Source organism: Barbus barbus, assembly GCF_936440315.1.
Source record: "Barbus barbus genome assembly, chromosome: 46".
NCBI lineage: Eukaryota > Metazoa > Chordata > Actinopteri > Cypriniformes > Cyprinidae > Barbus > Barbus barbus.
In genome coordinates, this window is record NC_136724.1 from 17,112,555 (window position 1) to 17,132,177 (window position 19,623).

At 35.8% G+C, this 19,623-nt stretch overlaps 3 protein-coding genes across 8 annotated transcripts; 2 read left to right on the plus strand and 1 right to left on the minus strand.

Annotated features, from left to right (window-relative positions):
* The first annotated feature begins 782 nt into the window (after window positions 1–782).
* On the plus strand, window positions 783–10,686 carry LOC306865267 (myoneurin-like). Of its 6 annotated transcripts, none has more exons than XM_079409785.1 (10): window positions 783–876; window positions 1,334–1,373; window positions 1,635–1,705; window positions 1,810–1,925; window positions 5,370–6,766; window positions 7,426–7,585; window positions 8,126–8,304; window positions 8,393–8,476; window positions 8,575–8,661; window positions 9,287–10,686. In XM_079409785.1, the coding sequence occupies exons 4-10, from the start codon at window positions 1,918–1,920 to the stop codon at window positions 9,679–9,681; spliced, it is 2,310 nt and encodes a 769-aa protein (XP_079265911.1). In that variant the 5' UTR covers window positions 783–876; window positions 1,334–1,373; window positions 1,635–1,705; window positions 1,810–1,917; the 3' UTR covers window positions 9,682–10,686. The 6 variants fall into 6 exon arrangements, with proteins under 6 accessions (XP_079265911.1, XP_079265912.1, XP_079265909.1 ...); XM_079409786.1 differs by having other exon boundaries at window positions 1,635–1,672; XM_079409783.1 differs by having other exon boundaries at window positions 1,635–1,925.
* A 570-nt stretch (window positions 10,687–11,256) lies between these two features.
* On the plus strand, window positions 11,257–13,992 carry lrrc34 (leucine rich repeat containing 34). The gene is made up of 10 exons (XM_079408982.1): window positions 11,257–11,371; window positions 11,454–11,566; window positions 11,714–11,778; window positions 11,879–11,962; window positions 12,083–12,211; window positions 12,289–12,384; window positions 12,485–12,639; window positions 12,898–13,053; window positions 13,157–13,283; window positions 13,383–13,992. Exons 1-10 carry the CDS (start codon window positions 11,283–11,285, stop codon window positions 13,590–13,592), a joined length of 1,224 nt encoding a protein of 407 aa, XP_079265108.1. The 5' UTR covers window positions 11,257–11,282; the 3' UTR covers window positions 13,593–13,992.
* Window positions 13,993–14,846: 854 nt separating this feature from the next.
* Window positions 14,847–19,570, minus strand: LOC306864765 (leucine-rich repeat-containing protein 31-like). The gene is made up of 11 exons (XM_079408981.1): window positions 19,444–19,570; window positions 19,214–19,292; window positions 18,633–18,848; window positions 18,414–18,560; window positions 18,154–18,321; window positions 17,322–17,492; window positions 16,208–16,375; window positions 15,828–15,995; window positions 15,593–15,757; window positions 15,335–15,502; window positions 14,847–15,227 (listed from the first exon to the last, which is right to left on the minus strand). Exons 2-11 carry the CDS (start codon window positions 19,224–19,226, stop codon window positions 14,878–14,880), a joined length of 1,734 nt encoding a protein of 577 aa, XP_079265107.1. The 5' UTR covers window positions 19,227–19,292; window positions 19,444–19,570; the 3' UTR covers window positions 14,847–14,877.
* Window positions 19,571–19,623: the final 53 nt, after the last annotated feature.

Below are 19,623 nucleotides of genomic sequence, written 5' to 3' on the forward strand. Positions count from 1 at the left end.
GCCAGACATATTTCATTCTTGAGACCAGTAAACAAATGACAGTGACATAACCATTTAAAGTGATTTAGGTAACCATGGTAGACAGTTGTTTATCATTAAATGTTATGTAAGTTTGATTCTTAAGTAAAATTAAGTATATACCTAAGTAGTTAACCGCCCATTTTGGTTAACTGTCACATTGTTGATGTTAATAGGCCTACCTCTCCTGTTTAATGTTTACGTGTGGACATGTTCCTTGTAGTTTCGGCTAAAGCTAAAATTACTAAAGATATTTTCACACGGCCCTTAACCCTGGGTTAATGTCTTTTTTAACATGGGTCTGAGGGTGAAAAGTCAAACAGAAGATGTTTAGAATTGTTTGGTGACTATAATCTAGAAAAGCCCTAGCAGGACAGATTATTCCTCATCGACTAACCCCCCATAACTTACATCTGAAATCTAATATTGTGATCGATGAGATCTCTTCACAAGGATAAATGAATTGTGTATGGATGTCATTGTCTGTTAAATTTGGGATCGATAAATGGATCAAAAAGGGGGGAAATTTCACGTGAAAATGTCAAGCCTTTCAATTGTAATTGAAAAATAAGGACTTACAAGAAGACTAGTTACACATTACCAAAATAACATTTACGTTTAGCAATGAATTAAGCAACAGTTACTCCTGTAACTCTCTGATCCTTGAATGCGCCAGTTTCTGGACATTTGTGTCCATTCTTGTGCTGGTTTGTGTGTTTGGCTCCACCTAAAGGCCACTTTGGTTCAAACACCGGAAAGAATTCAGACGGGAGGATATGACGTCACCGACCACATCCCGTTGAAGACCTCGACAATGGCCGCCAAAGGAAAGGGATTTTAATCTACTCTCGAAATAACGTGAGACCTGAATTTTTATTAAAAAATTTAATTTAACTTTATATGTATTAATCACGTAATTTAAATAATTATGCACGCCTCGGTGTCGTGTTTGTAATATGTAGAGCGAACCTGTGCGGCTCGCGCTCTACCGGATCGAGCATTTTCGAAATAAGAGCCCTTTGTTTTGCATGTCAAAATTTTAAGCACTACTATCTGCATCCATTCAGAAAACAATGCATTTATGCATTTTTAGTGCGTATTTACGACTAGAATTATTGGGTGCATTATAATATTTTGAGTGGCCTTTAACGGTGATAGTTTGCCAGCAAGCTTGTTATTGCAGCTAACTTTTGAGTAATGGGCGGGAACTTTTATTTTCATTAACTGTCGCTAATTTTATATTGATTTATCGGTTAATTTATATGTGCCGCAGGTTCATTATTTTTTTGCATGCATGTCTGTTTCATTTAAACAGGTTTTTGGGTGCGGTTTAAACCATTATAAATTTACGTGCGGTAAGTGAATTATTTTTATTATTACTTACAAAATGATTGCATGTAAAATAGGGTCATTATAGGTCTAGTTCACTCAAAATGGAAATTATTGAATCATTTATTAATGTTGCTCACCATTATGTTGTTCCAACCCTTTATTACTAGAACCTACCACTTTTATTATATGGAAAGAGGATGCACTACAAATAAATAATGACAGAATTGCTGAAGAATCTGGTGTTCAGTAGTGGCTGATGTTATAAGATGTTCTTGACATTGCAGGTTGCTCCTCTTCCACGTCATGCCACATATCACTCACAGTGAGTTTCTTCTGGAGCAACTGAAGAGGCAACGTGAGAGAAGCTTTCTGTGTGACTGCACAGTAGTAATAGGACAATCTCAATATAATGCACACCACAATGTTCTGGCAGCCTTTAGCGAGTATTTCTCTACACAGTCTATTGATGCCGGAAAGGAGAATGCCACCATAACTTTGGACCCAGAGTTGGTCAGCGGGGCTGTGTTTGAAAGACTACTAACTTACATTTACACCGGTGACTTGAGTATGGACAGGTGAGTTCATGGGAATATAATTCTATAAGTTTATTGTTATCTATGTTTATATGTGCTGTTCCTACAAAGCCTGAAAACATTTAAAACCTGAAAATATTTTTAAAATGGGGCAAACGTACCTATTAAGTTCACGTACCCATTAAGCACACTTTATTATCCTACTTGATGTCTTAACCAATTGATATGTTTGTTACTATATACCTCCTATAATTTGAAGTCAATCAGATAATTGCACGCTGAGATATGGCTCTCCATGTGTTCACACTGTCTGGTGGCCAATTTGAAAGCTGTCTAAAAACTTTCACCAAAAGAGGAGACCCTATTACAATATTACATGAAATTTAATAAAAATGGTTGCTGTTCCAGTTAAGCTCATTGTGCTCTCTTTAAGCTCTTTCACATTGAACATTTGTGTAAATACTTCATAAACAGGCTTTATATATTAACTGATGGTTGTCACTTTAAATTAAGTTAATTGATTTTCTGTGGATTCCGTCAACTCAAATCTGGCTCTGATCTTTGGCATCTAGCCTCAACTTCTCCAGACTGTAAATCTGTGGAAAATCAGGGCAAAAATAATGTAGTGTATTCCAGCTTTAAGAGACTAGAGATAAGCTGACACCCGTTTAAAAAGAGGTTTCATAAAGAGGCTAGTTCTGTGTTCATCTCAATGAATTAAATGTTTTATTAGTTTGTTTTATTTGATTTTTGAATGTGTTGCTTAACTGAAAGTGGACTAGTATAGATGTTGATATGTGCTTAGATGACACTTCATTATGAATATATAACTGATTGACTTGAATGCCTTGTTGCTTAATTTTAGTGTTCAGGTTTTTGTGTGATTGACTTTGTACCTTCAAAATATATACATTTTTACAATTATTCTTTAAAAATGTGGAGGAATTTTAGCCCATTCTTCTTTGCAAAATAAAAAAAAATTAAAACAGGAAGAGGGCAAACTTTTCCACAGCACTGTATATATTTACATATTTTGATATATATACACACACAGTGCTGCTTGAAAGTTTGTGAACCCATTAGAATTTTCTGCATAAATATGACCCAAAACATCATCAGATTTTCATATACGTCCTGAAAGTAGACAAAGAGAACCGAATCAAACAAGTGAGAGAAAAATTATTTCTTTGTCATTTATTTATTGAGAAAAATGATCCAGATTCACAAAAGTATGTGAATCTTTGCTTTCAGAATCTGGTGTGACCCCCTTTTTCTGCAGTAACTGAAGGTAAAGTTTCTTGTAAATGCTGATCAGTCCTGCACAATAACATGTAGGAGTTTTAGCCCATTCCTTAGTGCAGAACCACTTAAACTCTGTGATGTCGGTGGGTTTCCTCCTATGAACTGCTTGCTTAGGTCCTTCCACAACATTTTATTTGGATTAAGGTCTGGACTTTGACTCAGCCATTCCAAAACATTAACTTTGTTCTTCTTTGACTATTCTTTGGTAGAATTACTTGCGTGCTTGGGGTTGTTGTTTTGCTGCATGACCCACGTTCTGTTGAGACTCTGTTCTTAAACAGATGTCCTGACGTTTTCCTTTAGAATTTGCTGATATAATTCAGAATTACCCTGGGAACTTTTGCAACCTCGCAGACTATTACACATTCTGCTTTGAAGTGATCATTGATGGTCAACCACTTCTCGGGAAGGTAACAGTGGTCTTGAATTTCCTCCCTTTGTACACAATCTGTCTGACTGTGGATTTGTGGAGTCCAAACTCTTTAGAGATGGTTTTGTTATCTTTTCTAGCCTGATCTAGCAACATCAACACTTTTTCAGAGGTCCTCAGTAATCTCCTTTGTTCGTGACACAATTCACTTCCACAAATATGATCAGACTTTGATAGATCCCTGTTCTTTGAATGAAACGGGTCATGTACTGACATTTGATAGTCATTACACTGACTGAAAACACATCTGCACAGATGGACTCTAATTTCACCTTTAAATTAACTGCTAATCCAGGAGATTCACATACTTTTGCCACTCACAGATATGCAATATTGGATCATTTTCCTGAATAAATAAATGACAAAGAAAATATTTTTTCTCTCACTTGTTTGATTTGGTTCTCTTTGTCTACTTTCAGGACTTGTATGAAAATCTGATGATGTCTTGGGTCATATTTATGCAGAAATATAGACAATTTTAAAGGGTTCACAAACTTTCAAGCAGAATTTATATATATATATATATATATATATATATATATATATATATATATATATATATACACACACATGTAAGTGTATATATGCATATACATAGTAGATAAATAGATAATTATTTAGCTGATTAATGAAATTAAATATTTAATTGCAGAGTAAAACTAAAAGTTCATATTCACTACTGAAAAAGAATTCCATGATTTTTAAAATGTGTTCACTTGACTGTGTAGCATATGTAAACGCATGCTGGAAATTGATGCAATGGAGAGATCCAGGTCTTTCAGTAAAATTGTAATTAATTTAAAATAAATCATAGATGATAAAAATAACAGATTATTATAATAATAATGAAAAATTTAAAACAAAAGGAAAAGATTAAAATTAGTTAAAAAAATCCAAACTGAGTATTCTGCTAAAATTCTAAAAGTAATCTAAAATCAAAGTCTAATAATCGTCAAAAGACAAAGGCGTTTGGAGCATGTAATGTGAGCAGAGGAAAAGGAGAAGCTGTCTGAAAAGCCATTTGGAATAATATAAATAGTATAGACTGACATCCTCTTAGAACATCTCAAGATGTTTATGTCTGATCGATAGACGTGGGATTTACCCATTGTGTCTCATACATCTGGGCACATGTTTTTCTCCACCTAAATTACTTGAAGTCAAAGCAAGGTCACGTTGACATGACCTGTGAAAGGCAGTAGGTAGAAGTCAGATAAAAATAGAGACATGGGTTGTGCTTTTGCATCCTTCTATCAGAAAGAGCAGAGCTTTACAATCTTCAAATACCAGCACTTGGAAAAGAACACTTAGTACCATGAAAAAAAGAATACAAAATTTAACCAAACATCCTTGCATATAAATTTATTTTTTTATTTTGCAGAAAATAAGTTTCCATCATAACAAGATGTCAAGATATGGTAATAATAAAAGAATCATAAAGAATAATGAATATAACAAATGAATGTGAAAAATTGAACAACATTGGAAATTTGCATACACCGGAAATCATGGAAGTCATTGAAAAATTAGTTTTATAAAGTTATGGATATTTTTTCCAGTAGTGAATATGAATTTTAATAAGTTTTACTTACCACAATCTATTTCATTTTTAACTGTGCTATGAACTACTTAACCTGCTAAATGTTATTTTGGCTAAAACGTTACCTTTGATTAAATCTAATATATATTTATATAGTGCATACAGTTCATATAGTTACTGTAAATGTTAAATTCCTGTGCTTTGTTGTCCAAAGAGAAGAAATTGAAAGCGTTCAGAAAGCTGCATCTTATCTTGGGATGCCCGAGGTTGTGGCTCGTTGTACACTAACTCAAGATGATATCAAATTTGGTGGCTCGCCCACAAAACAAGCAGAGTATGAAGATCCACGTTCCCCCCTGAGCCCAGACGACTACGAACCTTTAGAGCCAATCGAAGAGGTAGAAGAATGGGAGCGGTTGAGGGAAAAGAAAGAAGATGGGTTACAGGATGATCCCTCCTCTATGGATGAAGCCCAGTCGTCCACCGAACAGACACCACAGAGAAACAGCAGCAAGAGAGGGAGGAAACCCAAAACTAGGCTCTATGAGGATGATGTTGAGAGTGAGACCATCACTGCTCACAGAGGCAGAGGAAGAGGTCGGGGGAGACCGAGAGGTCGTCCACGGGTGAGGCCGTTGACTTCTGATTCAACTGAACAATCTCCAGCACTGCAAACTGTGAGTCCAAACAGCAGCTCAGTAGGGAGAGGAACCGGAAGACCAAGAGGTCGTCCACGGATTAGACCGCTGTCCACTGATAGAGATGATTCTGGAAACGCTGAAGATGAGTCTGTAGCAACCAAGGATAAAGAAGAGGAGAGCTCTGCTCACAAAACAGAACATCCAGGAAATAGACCCCTATCATCTAGTGCAGAAGGAGACAATGGAGATGAAGAACAAGGAGACACCCAAGAAACAGAAGTTGTTGAAGAAGATTCTGTGAATGCTGGTGAGGAAGATGATCATCAGGTGAAGACAGATGTGGAAAACCCAGACGGAGTTCCTTTAAAACGAGGGAGAGGAAGACCACGGACTAAGCCGTTAACCACTGAGAACTCCACTAAGAACACAGAAGACGGCTCAGAACCTGCAAAGACGAAAGAGAACAAAGGGACTGGCCGTAAAAGAGGAAGGCCTCGATCCAAACATCTTTCTTCTGAGGTGCCTGAATCTTCAAATCCAACAGAGAACAGTGGAGAAGAAGCTACTGGAGAAACAAACCAAGACACTGAGAAACACACTGAAGAAGGCTCATCTCAAGGTACAGAAGATTCAGAGTCAAATCCTGCCAAGAAGGTCCGTACCAGCAACAGAAAGAGAAGCTTGAGTAGAAAGCTAAAAGAAAGCCAAGCTAGTAATGAGGAAGACGATGATGTAGAGGATGAAGAATTTGGCAATGACAATGAGGACTGGGGCGGAGAAGAGGAAGTGAAGCCCTTGCAGGACAAACACAGGCCTATTTGTAATGTCTGTGGGAACCTCTTCTCAGAGATGAGCAGCCTGCGCAGACACATGCGCATACACAAGGGCCTCAAACCGTATCAGTGCCAGCTCTGTACCCGCTCCTTCAGACAGGGCAACCAGCTGAAGACCCACATGCGCATACACACAGGTATGACTCTCGTATGTAGAAGGTACACTGCTTTAATATACTCATTCACTTGAATTAATTTGTCTTTCATTCCATAGGTTTGATGAGTTTTTTTTTTGTTGTTGTTGTTTGTTTTTGTCTCTTATGCTCACAAAGGCTGAATTGATTAGATCAAAATTGCAGCAAAAATGTAATATTTTTAAATATTAATACAATATACTAACTGTTTTCTATTTTAATATATTGTAAAATGTCATTTATTTCTGTGATGGCAAAGCTGAATTTTCAGCATTATTACTCCAGTCTTCAGTATCACATGATCCATAAGAATCTAATATGCTGATTTGCCGATCGAGAAACATTATTATATTATGTTGAAAAACAATGTGCTGCTTAATACTTTTGTGAAATTTATTTGTAAAAATCTTCTAACATTTTTTACAACTCTTTGTTAAATAGAATTTAAAAGAGCAGCGTTTATTTAAAATATAAATCATTTTGTTATATTACATATATTTCCTGTCACTTTTCATCAATTTAATGCATTTGTGCTGAAACAAGTATTAATTTCTTTTGAAAAAAATCTTTTGAACACAACTTTTGAATTATAGTGTACATTGCCTAATTTAGCTTATAGAATAACTTTATGTAGAGTGATTCATGTATTATTTTGTTTTCAGGAGAGAAGCCCTTCACCTGTACATCTTGTGAGGCACGTTTTGCTCAGAAATGTCAGCTGGTCTATCATTGCCGCATGCATCACGGAGAAGAAAAGCCGCATAAATGTGATTTCTGTGGAGCGGCTTTTGCCACTTCTAGCAATCTGAAAATTCACATAAGGTATGAGTAGTGCAATTCATGTGGAATATTCAAATTAAATCTCATAAAAGTTGATAAAATTACACATCTATGTGGTTATGCTCCCAGAAGGGTGTTGATTCAAATCTGGTCTGCTTCCCAAAAACTTCCCTATTTCTTAGGATTTTTAATATTATTATTAATTATGATCACTATTATTATTAGAGAGAGACTGCACTTTATACAGAGATTTTTTAGAGTTCACACTTTGTTCTTTAATATTAAATTAAATGTTATTATTTTTAGTAATACTATAAATGATAAGAATTATTGGGAAATTTATAATGTTTTAATGATTTATCGTTTTAATGTGGATTGTTTATTCTTATTACTATTATTAATATGTAAAGAGACTACTAATATGTAAAGACTAGCTCTCCATATCTATGTTTGGACACTTAATCATACAAATATTTTTTTTGTATTGGTCAATATACTGTATTTGTTGTTATCCAATTAAAATATCTATAAAATACAAATAATAAATTAGGAGAATAAACATTTCCATTAACTTCCATTAAGGAAGCACAGCGGTGAGAAGCCGTATGAGTGTGGAGAATGTGGGAAGCGCTTCACACAGGCCAGTACTCTGATGTACCACAAGCGCCGACACACGGGAGAGAAACCCTACATCTGCGACACCTGCGGCATGGCATTCGCTGTGTCCAGCTCTCTCATCGCTCACACCAGGAAACACACCGGTGGGTTTGTAATGCATTCCTTAAAGCTTTCAACCTTTTCTGTAGCGATTTTCTAACATACTGACTCCTTTTTTTCCTTCCATTTTAGGTGTGACCCCATATATATGCTTGGATTGCGGAAAACCTTGCTTAACTGCTGGTGAACTTCGAAAACATATGGACATCCACAATGGTAAATGTAGTTAATAAATGAAAGCTTTCCATTTTTCAAAATGGAAACCTTGCAAAGAATGTGCAAATACATATTTATCGATGTCCTTTTGCCTGTAGGATCGAGAAAAGTGAGGTGTAACCTGTGTATGAACATGTTTTCCGACATATATACCTTGAAGAAGCACAGCATTTTGAAGCATAACGGTGTGTTATTTTTATGTTTTTTGTTGTTGTTGTTTAATAAACTATTAGTTTGAAATAATAGATTTTTTTATATATATTTTTGAAAGAAATCTTTTGTTCACCAAGGCTGCATTTAATCAAAAATGCAGTATAAACAGTAATATCATTAAGTATTATTTCAATTCAAAATAACTGCTTTGTATATTAATATTTTTTTAAACTGTAATTTGTTACTCTGCTGGCAAAGCTCATCATTACTCCAGTCTTTGGTGTCACATGATCCTTCAGAAATCATTTTAATATCCTCATTTGCTGCTCACAAAAAGTGTCTTATCAATGTTGATAACTGTGCTGCTTAATATTTTTGTGGAAATGATATAAATGATATAAATACACCATAATTTAAATGGTTTTGGAATAAGTAATGCATTAAATTAATCAAAAGTGACAAAGTGTTATAATATTACAAAACATTTCTGTATCAAATAAATGCTGTTCTTTTGAACTTGATCAAAGAAGCTTAAAAAAATGTGTCACGGTTTACTCAACAAATATTAAGCAGCATAAACGTTTTACCAGTTGTATATTTACAACTTAGTTGATCTATCCATCCATTTAAATATCTATTTCAAAACATATTTTTCAGTTCTTCCAGGCCAAGAGCCGGCGGCTTCTTTGAAAACCGACCCAACGCAGTGTCCTCTCAACATCCCCATTGACCACCAAGGCCTGATTGCTCGCGTCCGGTCCGCCCTTGTCGATTCCCAAGACCATGAAATTCAGATGGAGTCCCCATTGCCAATTTTGCCTCCGGAAACCTCACTTATTATCCAGCAGTCAGCAGAGCCTCAGATGATCATACAGCACGCAGATGGCACAGAGCCCATGATCTTCCAGCACGCAGACTCGTCCGAAGCACCGGTTCTCATCCAACACGGAGAATCTGGCGAGCAAGTGAGCTACGTAGTGGAACAGTACGAAATCCCAGGAACCGCTGAGATGGAGCACACGCAGATTGTCATCGTTCAGACCATTGATTAAAATACCAGCTTTTACATCCATTTTAAATGTGTTTTCTTCATTAAGTGAAGACCGGTTAGGATCAGTCACGCCAGTGCAAAAGCATTTTGTCACAAACATCCCTTTAGATAACTTGTTTTCTCAGCGTTTGAATGACGAACTCTTAGCAGATATCAGTTATACAAAGCTATTGTGTGAATATGTGAAGCTTCTCTTGCTTTTTTTTTTCTTAATTAAATGTAATGTTACATTCAGAGCAGAATCTGGATCATTAAAGGCATAAAGTATTTTCTGATATGAAGGGAAGGCCAAACTTACTTTTAGCTGTAATAGAGAAGCTGTGCTTAAAAATGCATTTTGGTTCGTTTAAAAAATGCTTTTTTATTTAATTGAAAGGACAGTGCGGCTATACGTTATAACTGACTTGGTCATTCTGATATTTTGAACTATGCGTTTGTCTTTTAGAAATTTGACATGTAAATACCTATAATGTTATATGACCCAGTCTCTGAACAATTTCATATATGATGTGAAATCATTTGGATCCTCTAACAAACTGGGAAGCTTTTATAATAAATCATCTCACATCTGAATATTTGTTGTGGTTGATATATATTTTTGAGTAATGCATTCACACAATGAATCTGGTGAAGAACACTGACATGTTCTCAGTATTACTTGTAGTTTTTATATTCCGGTAATTCTTCAACGAAGGGAAGTTTTCTGTCCCCTAGGATGATTTTAAAGAAAAAAATCAAACTTATAAAAACATCAATTATAGTTTCAAAGGAAAGATTATAACTTTATGGACTTCATTTTAAGAGTGTTAAATATAAAATAAGTTTTCTATTTTGGGTTTGTTTTCACTTCATATTTATGTGTACATTTTTAGAATATTGATGACATTACCATCCCTACAAGTATTTATTTCTTTTTTTCTAAAGGCATGTTTGTTAGATTTTTTATTTGTGAATTTGAATTCAGAAACAGCCCATTACTTGTTGTGTAAATAAATATAATTTACAGATGGCTAGCTTTTTATTGTTATAGGTCCAGTAGGCCTTTCCTCCAAAATGTGAGTATTGTATTTTCCCCATACATTTTAAATATCTGAATATATAACACATCATTCAATGTTGAGTACTTGTGTAATGCATTCATAAAGAAAATAGTCTGTGAGAGATTAAATATCTATGTTTCACTTGTTTTCACACTATACTTAGAGGCCCGGTTTCACAAACGGGGCTTAGCTTAAGCCAGGACTAAGCCTTAGTTAAATTGAGATATTTAAGCAACTTTTGCAAAAATGCCTTAGAAGAAAACATTAAGATGTGCATTTTGGCACAGAACAATGACACGGATATATTTTAAGATATGTCAGAGCAAGATATTTTCAGTTCAGACAGCTCAAATATGCATTTTAGTCTAAGACTAGCTTAAGCCTTGTTTGTGAAACCGGGGGAGAATGTTTGTTGTGTTTCTTTAACCACATTTCTATATATCTGTTTTTATTTTTACACACATTTTTATTGTTGACCTGAAGATGACGCCATTGCGCAATGCGTTCTATCAAAGACGGTTCTCTGGCGGCTCTGTTACCATAGCAACATAAAGCTTGAAACATGGAGGACCTTCAGGATCGATATTTATCTCTATGCGCTGAAGTTCAGCAGCCTCCAAATGCATGTATTTTGCAAGGCAACGTTAGTAGGTTGGTTTGTAAAGTATATAATGCAGTATAAAGTATGAGCAGTCGTTGCCTGTGAATTCATGTTGTTTTTTGTTTAATTCAGTGATGGCGCACTCAAACTAACAGGTAATGGTCAACTAAAGCATGGAGACAGATTGGCAGATGATGATATGCTGGTCTTGTCAAAAACACTCGTGGGAAATTCGGCTATAAAGGGTAAATATTAACTCGTCCTATCCCCAGAACACTTTTAGGTCATGCAAATCATAAACTAGTGTACATATTTGCAAGTTTATTGTAACCTGAATCAAGTGCTTTTAAACTATGATTTTATAGTGAACTGAAAGTGAAAATCCATTGCAGGTTTAGATCTTAGATACAACAATATCACAGATAAAGGAGCTGTTTATGTCGCACACCTCGTTCAGGTACTATATGTCATCAGAGTTTTTCACATTGTTTATATTTTTAAGCATACTAGCTACTAATGCCATCTCAGAATTTAAAGGAATATTGTAATTTTAACAGGAGAGTGAATCCCTTCAGTGTCTTGATCTGATGTGTAATAACATTGAGGAAGATGGTGCAGAAGTGATAGCAAAAGCTTTGCACGTAAGTGTGGCTAATTCACATTTAGAATTAATGTTAAAATGCATCTGTACATTAATTATAGGTGTTAAATTAATGCCAATATTTATCACAATTTTTGCATGTACTTTGTTAATTTCACAGAGAAATAAAAGTCTGAAGATGCTCAGAATGACAGGAAATAAGATTGGAAACAAAGGTGCCATGCAACTGGCTGCCATGTTGCAGATCAACTCTACTTTAGAAGAAATAGACATCTCAGACTGTGATTTGGTGAGTTTGTTGAACATAAATATAAGCACAAAATAAAGGTAATTTACATTTTAATTAAAGTACTGTTATTTTACTAGGCTACACAAAGTGTAATAGCGTTTGCCATCATCCTCAAGAGCAACAGAAAAATCTGTGCTATTAATGTTAGCCGACCTCTTCTTTTCAGTCTACAGGTATGTTTTCAGAAAAAACTGCTTTGAAATACATACTCTTTATTTATTTTGGTAAAAGTCTCGTTTTACTGGTTAAAAGTAATCTTAACTTAAATGGTAGGAGGAAACAACAGTCCATATGGCACAGATGCTGGTGGTGAATAAGACACTGAGGGAGCTGCACTTGGGAAAACATGACATGACTGATACTGGCGTGGAGAGGCTGTGTGAAGCACTGAAGTTAAACGTCTCGCTACGCTACTTGGATCTTCGCTGGTATACACTCACTTACATAACTGTTTAATTCATGATCCTAAAGGGATGGTTCAATGATGTAAATTTCATCAAATATGAGACATTCAAATTCTGCTGCAAAGCAGCTCTACAAAGACAATAGTAACATTGTTCAGCATAAATTAGTTGATTGTGTTCAGTGTTGATTCAGTTCAGTTCAATAACTGTGTAAAGTTAATCAGTAATGATATGACCATAAGATGGTCATAAGAGAAATAATAATTTCTATATTTTTAACAGCAACAGAATCACACGGGATGGAGCCAAATGCTTATCAGAGGTTTTGAAACAAAATCCCTCTTTGGAGATTCTAGATCTGTCTTCCAATCGCATTGAAGATGATGGTGCAGTGTATCTAAGTGAAGCTACCAAGCTGCCACACAGTAAACTCAAAGCGTTAGTGTACTTATAAAACAACGTTTATAAATCTCAAGTTTACACATGAAATTATATCCTTTGTATGTGCTGACCAGCTTATGTCATCATTGTTGCCTTCTAGATTGTCTGTTACAAGCAACAACATTGGAAAGGAAGGTCTTATGTCCCTCAACGAGGCAATGAAAGTGAATTCCTGTCTCACACACATTTACATCTGGGGGAACAAATTTGAGGAGCCAGTTTGCATGGTGAGATTCCACAAATCTCTAAATGATTAAGTACAGTGTTCAACTGCTGTACAAAAGTTCATTAAAATGTCTTGATGTTCTCTCTGCATGTATAATCAGGCTTTCTCTCGGCTGATAAGCAGTGGGCGGCTGTTGGAGGAGCACACAGATGTTTCTCCCTATGAGGTGGATGATCATGTTTTTCTAGCAGAAGCATCTCATGGTTTACACAGGCATTACTATTGGACGTCCAGATATGGGGAATATGGAGACTCAAGTAATTCAGCTCTAGCCCTGATGGCATCAGATTCCTTGGCTTTGCAGATCTAGCCAGAATCACATTCATGATTGACGATTTTGTCCAAAAGTGCATGTTGCTGCTTCAGAATAAGAAACATTTAGACTAAACTTGATTGTTACTTTTTGTTGTTGTTGAACTTTTTCAGTTGCTGGCAAGCAAAATAATCCACAGCACAGTTGGTTACATTTGTATTTATTATAATTAATCACAAAGTTTGTGTTTTTGATAACAGCCTATTTGTCCATGTGTCCAGTGTTTGGAAATGTCACAGGCTGCCATGATGTCTGTGAAAAACACGTCATTTATGTAAATGATGTGCTCTGACACTTAGTCTTCGCTGTTTTGGGTGTCACATGCAAATTTTCCAACAGTTTTGGCAGGACAGATAAAAGTCAGAGAGATTTTGATTTAGCAAGTTAAGTCCATGGCAAAAAAAAAAAAAGGCTTATATTACTTAGTATTTTTGTCTTGTTTCTAGTTAAAATATCTAAAAATTCTTAAATTAAGAAGCATTTAATAGATAAGTAAAATGGTTTCCGGGGCGAAAAAGTAAATTAAGTGCATTTTGCTTGAAGTAAAATTATAAAATATAAGTAATTACCCCACTGGCAGATAATTTTACTTATTTTAAGCAAAATACAATTAATTTAGTTGCAGAAGGGCTTCCAGTCTTCTTTTTGTTTTGTTTTTTCCTTCCTGGAAACAAGACTAAATATCTTATATCATTTTGCTTACCTAGTAAATGCATCTTAATTTAAGAATTTTTTAATATTTTGATTAGAAACAAGACAAAAATACTAAGATAAGCCTTTTTTTGTAGTGTCTAAAACAATCTTTTTGTTTAATGTAAATGGGAAGGGAAGCAAATGAATAAAATAATGAAAAGTGTAAATCTAAATACTCATAATCTCTAATGTAGTGCAAACAATCATCACTTAAAGGGATATTCAATACAAAAATTAAAATGTATGAATCTTCACACAGATCTAAGTAAATAATGATAAAGTTTATGATAAAATCAGGACATTTTAGAAATCTCTGTCAGAACATGTCTGATAAAGATGTATGGTCATCCTACTTTAACCTTATGCTAACTAATTAAATTTTAATTTCCCATGCTTTAAATTGATGATACAGAAATCCTCTTTTTTACGATCATTTGTGTAATATAAAAATGTTAAAATACATGTTTTTTTTTAAAAAGGGTCACAGGAAAGCATGTAATGGTTGAATGCCTTTCAGTCATCACGTTCTCCGTAACATCTTCAGTGCCTTGGAAAACCATAATTATCAAAGCAGTTGAAATGCTTCTTATTAACCTGCAGCCTTTGGCGTGGGCGTGGCCAGCCTGTCACATTCCAGGATGACATTCTTCTTGCTAAGAATTTTTTCCAGCTTCTCTCTCTCAGCTGAACTCAGAGCCCAGTGCTGCAGAGACAGACGGGTGAGGGACGAGAGCTGCGGAAGTGCCTCCAGCAAGGCGGGCAGCCAGGGAGACACGGAGAGGGATGCAGAAGGACGCAGACTGACATCCAGCTCCTCGAGTCCCTTTAGAGCAGCAGCCTTCTCAAAAAGAGACGTCCAACCACCATCCCCGACACTGCCATTATAAGACAAATCCAGCTGCTTCAGATGGGACAGAGCTCCACGCTGGCAAGCAGATTCTGCAAGATTACAACAGTTTGCAAAAGTCTCATTAGATGGATGTTTAAAGCAGTGTGGGACCTTAGCCTTAACGTAATTAATTGAACGTTCTTTGACCAGAACTGACCTAGATGTAGCACATCTTCAGTGGTTAAATTACAGCTACTCAGTCTGAGTTCCTGTAGTTTGCAATCAGGCTGCAAAGGCTCCAGAAATTGCCTCAGATTTTCTCCCACACACTTGTTCCATGACAAGTTCAGCCTTTCAAGATGTTTTAGCATCTGCATTGCAGTAGCTTTGAAACACACACACACATTTTTTTCAAAATCTCATCATTAAACACAAATCAAGTTTAATGTTTTTTGAAACTGTATTGGTTTCATACCAAGAGCATTGCATGCATGTGTGCTCAAAGCACAGTTATTTAGTGGAAGTTTGGTTATCTGAGAAAGAGGGAGGGTTTGCAGAAGATTCTGGAGTGTGTCTCCAACACTTTTATTGGACGACAAATCCAGCTCTCTGAGGTCTTTGAGAGATGGAGCTACCTGGACTGAGAAGGCAAGTTAGAATAACAATACAAACAACTTCAACTTTTAATCAACAGTGACAACCTGTCTTACCTAAAGCCAACACATCCTCCTTTGATAGACAGCACAGATGCATGTCCAAACTTCTCAAGTGTGGGAGGAGAACTAGGTTACTGGCCAGTGTGGTGAGACCTCCACCTGCTTCCTTATTACATGACAGATCGATGTGCTCTAGCGCAGGGATGAACCTGAGTGCCTGTCCTTTTAACATTTCACAAAACAAATTCTTTAAATTATTCTCCAAAATGATTATTATAACATAAATGGTTCTTACTGATATTTGAGTCTGAATTTGGAGCTTCCTGGAAGATCATTTAATGTGTGTGCTTGTAAGTTTGTAGCTATGTTGCTAATAGTTGTTTGTCTGCCATTGAGGGTCTATTTTGAAGGACTTTTTATCATTGCTTTCATACCCAGAACACTGAGGCTGTCTTTACTGAGTCCACACATGCTCAGTTTTAGGGTCTTCAGTCGTGGAGTTGAGCCTAGAGGGGAGGTGAAGTTCTCCATTCCCTTGATTGACAGTTTGTTATTGGACAGATCTAATTCCTCCAAACTAGACAACATGGGAAGAGCCTCACCTGTAGAAAAAATTATGAATTAGCATTCACAGTTCATTAGGCTTATTCTGAATGACCTAAAGCTGAATTCCCAGTTTACACACTCAAACGCAATGGTGGACTAAAGTATTTTTACTTTCTTACTGTATCTTAGTACATTATTAAGAGCTATATCTGAGTATATTCATTTTGGGTGGGAAACTGGATTACAAGAATAATATCTTTTGCTACATTTTAGAAACAAAGCATGCCATTCCTAGTTATTTTAAAGGAAAAAATCAAGACTCAACTTCTTAATGAACTAATTTAACCGGTCTGGTTCACAAATCTCTTTTAGCGGTAATCAAACTACTGATTGCATCAGTTAAGAACTGATTCAATGATCCAGTCAGAGCAAGTCTCAAGTTAACAAATCACTAAATCTGTCTAGTCCGACTTAAAATGAGCCAAGAACTGTGAGTAATATGTTCCTCAGTTTGACTGCGCTGATTCCTAATAATTCATAATTATCTCTTATCTGACCTGACATTAGACTCCTTGCTCCTTAAATAGGCATTTTGAGCTGGAGGAATAATAAATGCTGTAGAAACCTGCCAAGAATATGTCTGAGAGATTTTAACCTCAAAGTAATGTTATATTTTGCATAAAATAAAATATATATTATATTTAAAAATATTCAAATAAAACAAAATAAAGCATTTTGTCATTGTGCACCCCCCCCCCCCCCCTTCCCAATTCTCATTAGTCTAATGTGTAAATACAAATCTTTACTCAAGCAGAAGTTTTTACTGATGTTGTATTTCATCAATGTATAATTTAACTTTATTTTAGTGCTCACCTAGTCCACCACTGCCCCAAAAATTAAACTTCATAGTCTTCAATGTCATATGAAATCCTTCAGGGGAATAGTTGGAGGTTCTATTCCAATTACCATCATTATATGAGTTTTCTACAAGACATGTCTTACTCAGGGCTGTAATGTCTGTCTCAGAGAGCTGACAGTCCACCAGGCGGAGTTCCTTCAGTGCGCTTTGAGGTTGGAGGTGTTCTGTTAAGTGTCTGAAATTTCCTGAGCCGACGCCAGCATTCCAGGACAAATCTAACACCTCTATTAGAGGAATGCAGTCAAGAGCTTCACCTGGAATATCATTTTAAGAGAGGTTTGCCAATTGTTCAAAATTGTTTCTGTCTTAAGCGAGACCAATTTCATGAATTCAAGTTGGAATTTATATGATTTTCTAAAGAAAAATGTGTGTATATTTAGATTTTTAGCTCAAGTATGAGTCAAATTTTGCTTAATTTAGCATTTTTGTGAGGTCTTTTAAAACAAAAAAAACTAAAATCCAGAAATGACTGTCATCATTCATTCACCCTCATCTCATTTCAAACTTAATTCATGAATGAATCTTTCTTTTTTCAGCAGAACACAAAAGAAGATATTTTGAAGAATGTTGGTAACCAAAGAGTTTTAGTTCCCCTTGACTTCCATTATATTTTTGACCCTACAATGGAAATCAATAGGACCTGAAACTATTTGCTCATCAACATTTGTGTTTTTTGTGAAGAATGTTGGTAACATTCCCATTGACTTTCATTTGTACGAGTTCCATTGAGTTTCAGTTCCCATCGACTTCCATTGTATGATGAAAAATTAAATAGGTTGCCAACATTCTTCAAAATGTATTCCGCAGAAGAAAGAATGTCATAGGCCAACATGTTTGTAATGACATCAAGAGTAAATGATGACAGAATTTTTAATTTCCTTTTAAGTCATAATAATAAATGAATACTTCCTGTACCAAGAGCAGTAATGTCTTGATCTGTTAATCTGCAGCTGCACAGCTTCAGCACACTCAGTTTCCCTACATGCTGCAGATGGGCAGTAAGGGCCTTCAGGGAGCCTCCAACCAGATCATTCCAGGACAGGTCCATCACCTCCAGCTGAGCCAGAAATGGCAGTAACGTGGCTAAGGTAATGTCAAAACAATAATTGGAGATCCTGACACATGTACGGTCTTGTTATTGTACTGTGGGAAAAACAGCACGTCACAACACCCACCTAGTTCCACCACATCTGTAGCTGTCAGATCACAGTGGCTCAGGCTCAAATTCTGACTGTGAGGGGTTTTCCCAAGCTTCTGCACGAACTGCTTTACCCGACCCCAGCCCACAACAGAGCCAGTCTCATCATCTGTGTCATTGATCTCTAAAGGAAAACTAGGGTTTGTTCATCTATATTTGCATTAAGTCAAGTCTTCTTAAAACATCTAATGCCCACCTTTCCCAAGCTCATTATTTTCCTTTCCCTCACTGGCCTCTGATTCTTTCACTTCAGATATGCCAATGTTTCTCTTGTCACTGCTCTCTGATGGGCGGAAGAGGCGGCCCACAGCCGGTTTCTTTCTCTCCGTGAAAGAGGCTTTCCTTCGGAGCTGGTTCATAATCAGATCAAGAGGAGATCTTTTCTGAACACTCTCCTTCCCTTTGGTAGACTCTGTATGTGATGACAAAATGGATTAATAGTTGACTCCAAATTTATTTATTATTAAATTAACAAATTATTTAGAGTTGCAAAATTGCATAAATGGTGACTGCTGAGAAAAATATTTGTTTTAATCTTACACCAAATTAATAAAAATATGTTTAGCAGAAAGATATGTTTTCAGGACAATTATCATTCCTGATGTTTCACTTTTAAGTTTTTACTATCTTTTACATAAACGGTCATGTATTTTTGCATCTAACAATTATTAACTTTCAGGTAAAATGACAAAAAAAAAAAAGTTTAAATATGGGGATTTTATATTAACAACAAGTATAATTTCATATTTTGGGGTTCGGACATTCCAGATAACATACCTGTTGAATCCATTGGTTCTTAAAAGATCTCGGCTTATCAGCAGGTAATTTATGTATGGTTATTGTGTCCTTTTTCAATCTGAAAAACAAATGCATTAATATTTAAAACAGCATGAAAGACAGTCGATTTATTTGTTTATTTTCTCATATCCTGCTCATCGTTGCAACAGGACCTGTTTTAAAACCATTGCATTCAGTCAAAATTGTTGAATGATTTGAGCTGTTCCTACCTTGAAATATTTCTTAAATCTGTTATATATTATGCATTCATCAGTACGCGATGATTTTAGGCATTTTCAGTCCGCATTTACACCTGTCACATTCAAGTTAGGCTGAACTTTGGCTTTATAAAAACACTGTAAACAAAGAGCTGTCACATGAATCCAGTCACTTTAAAAGCCTCATTCATT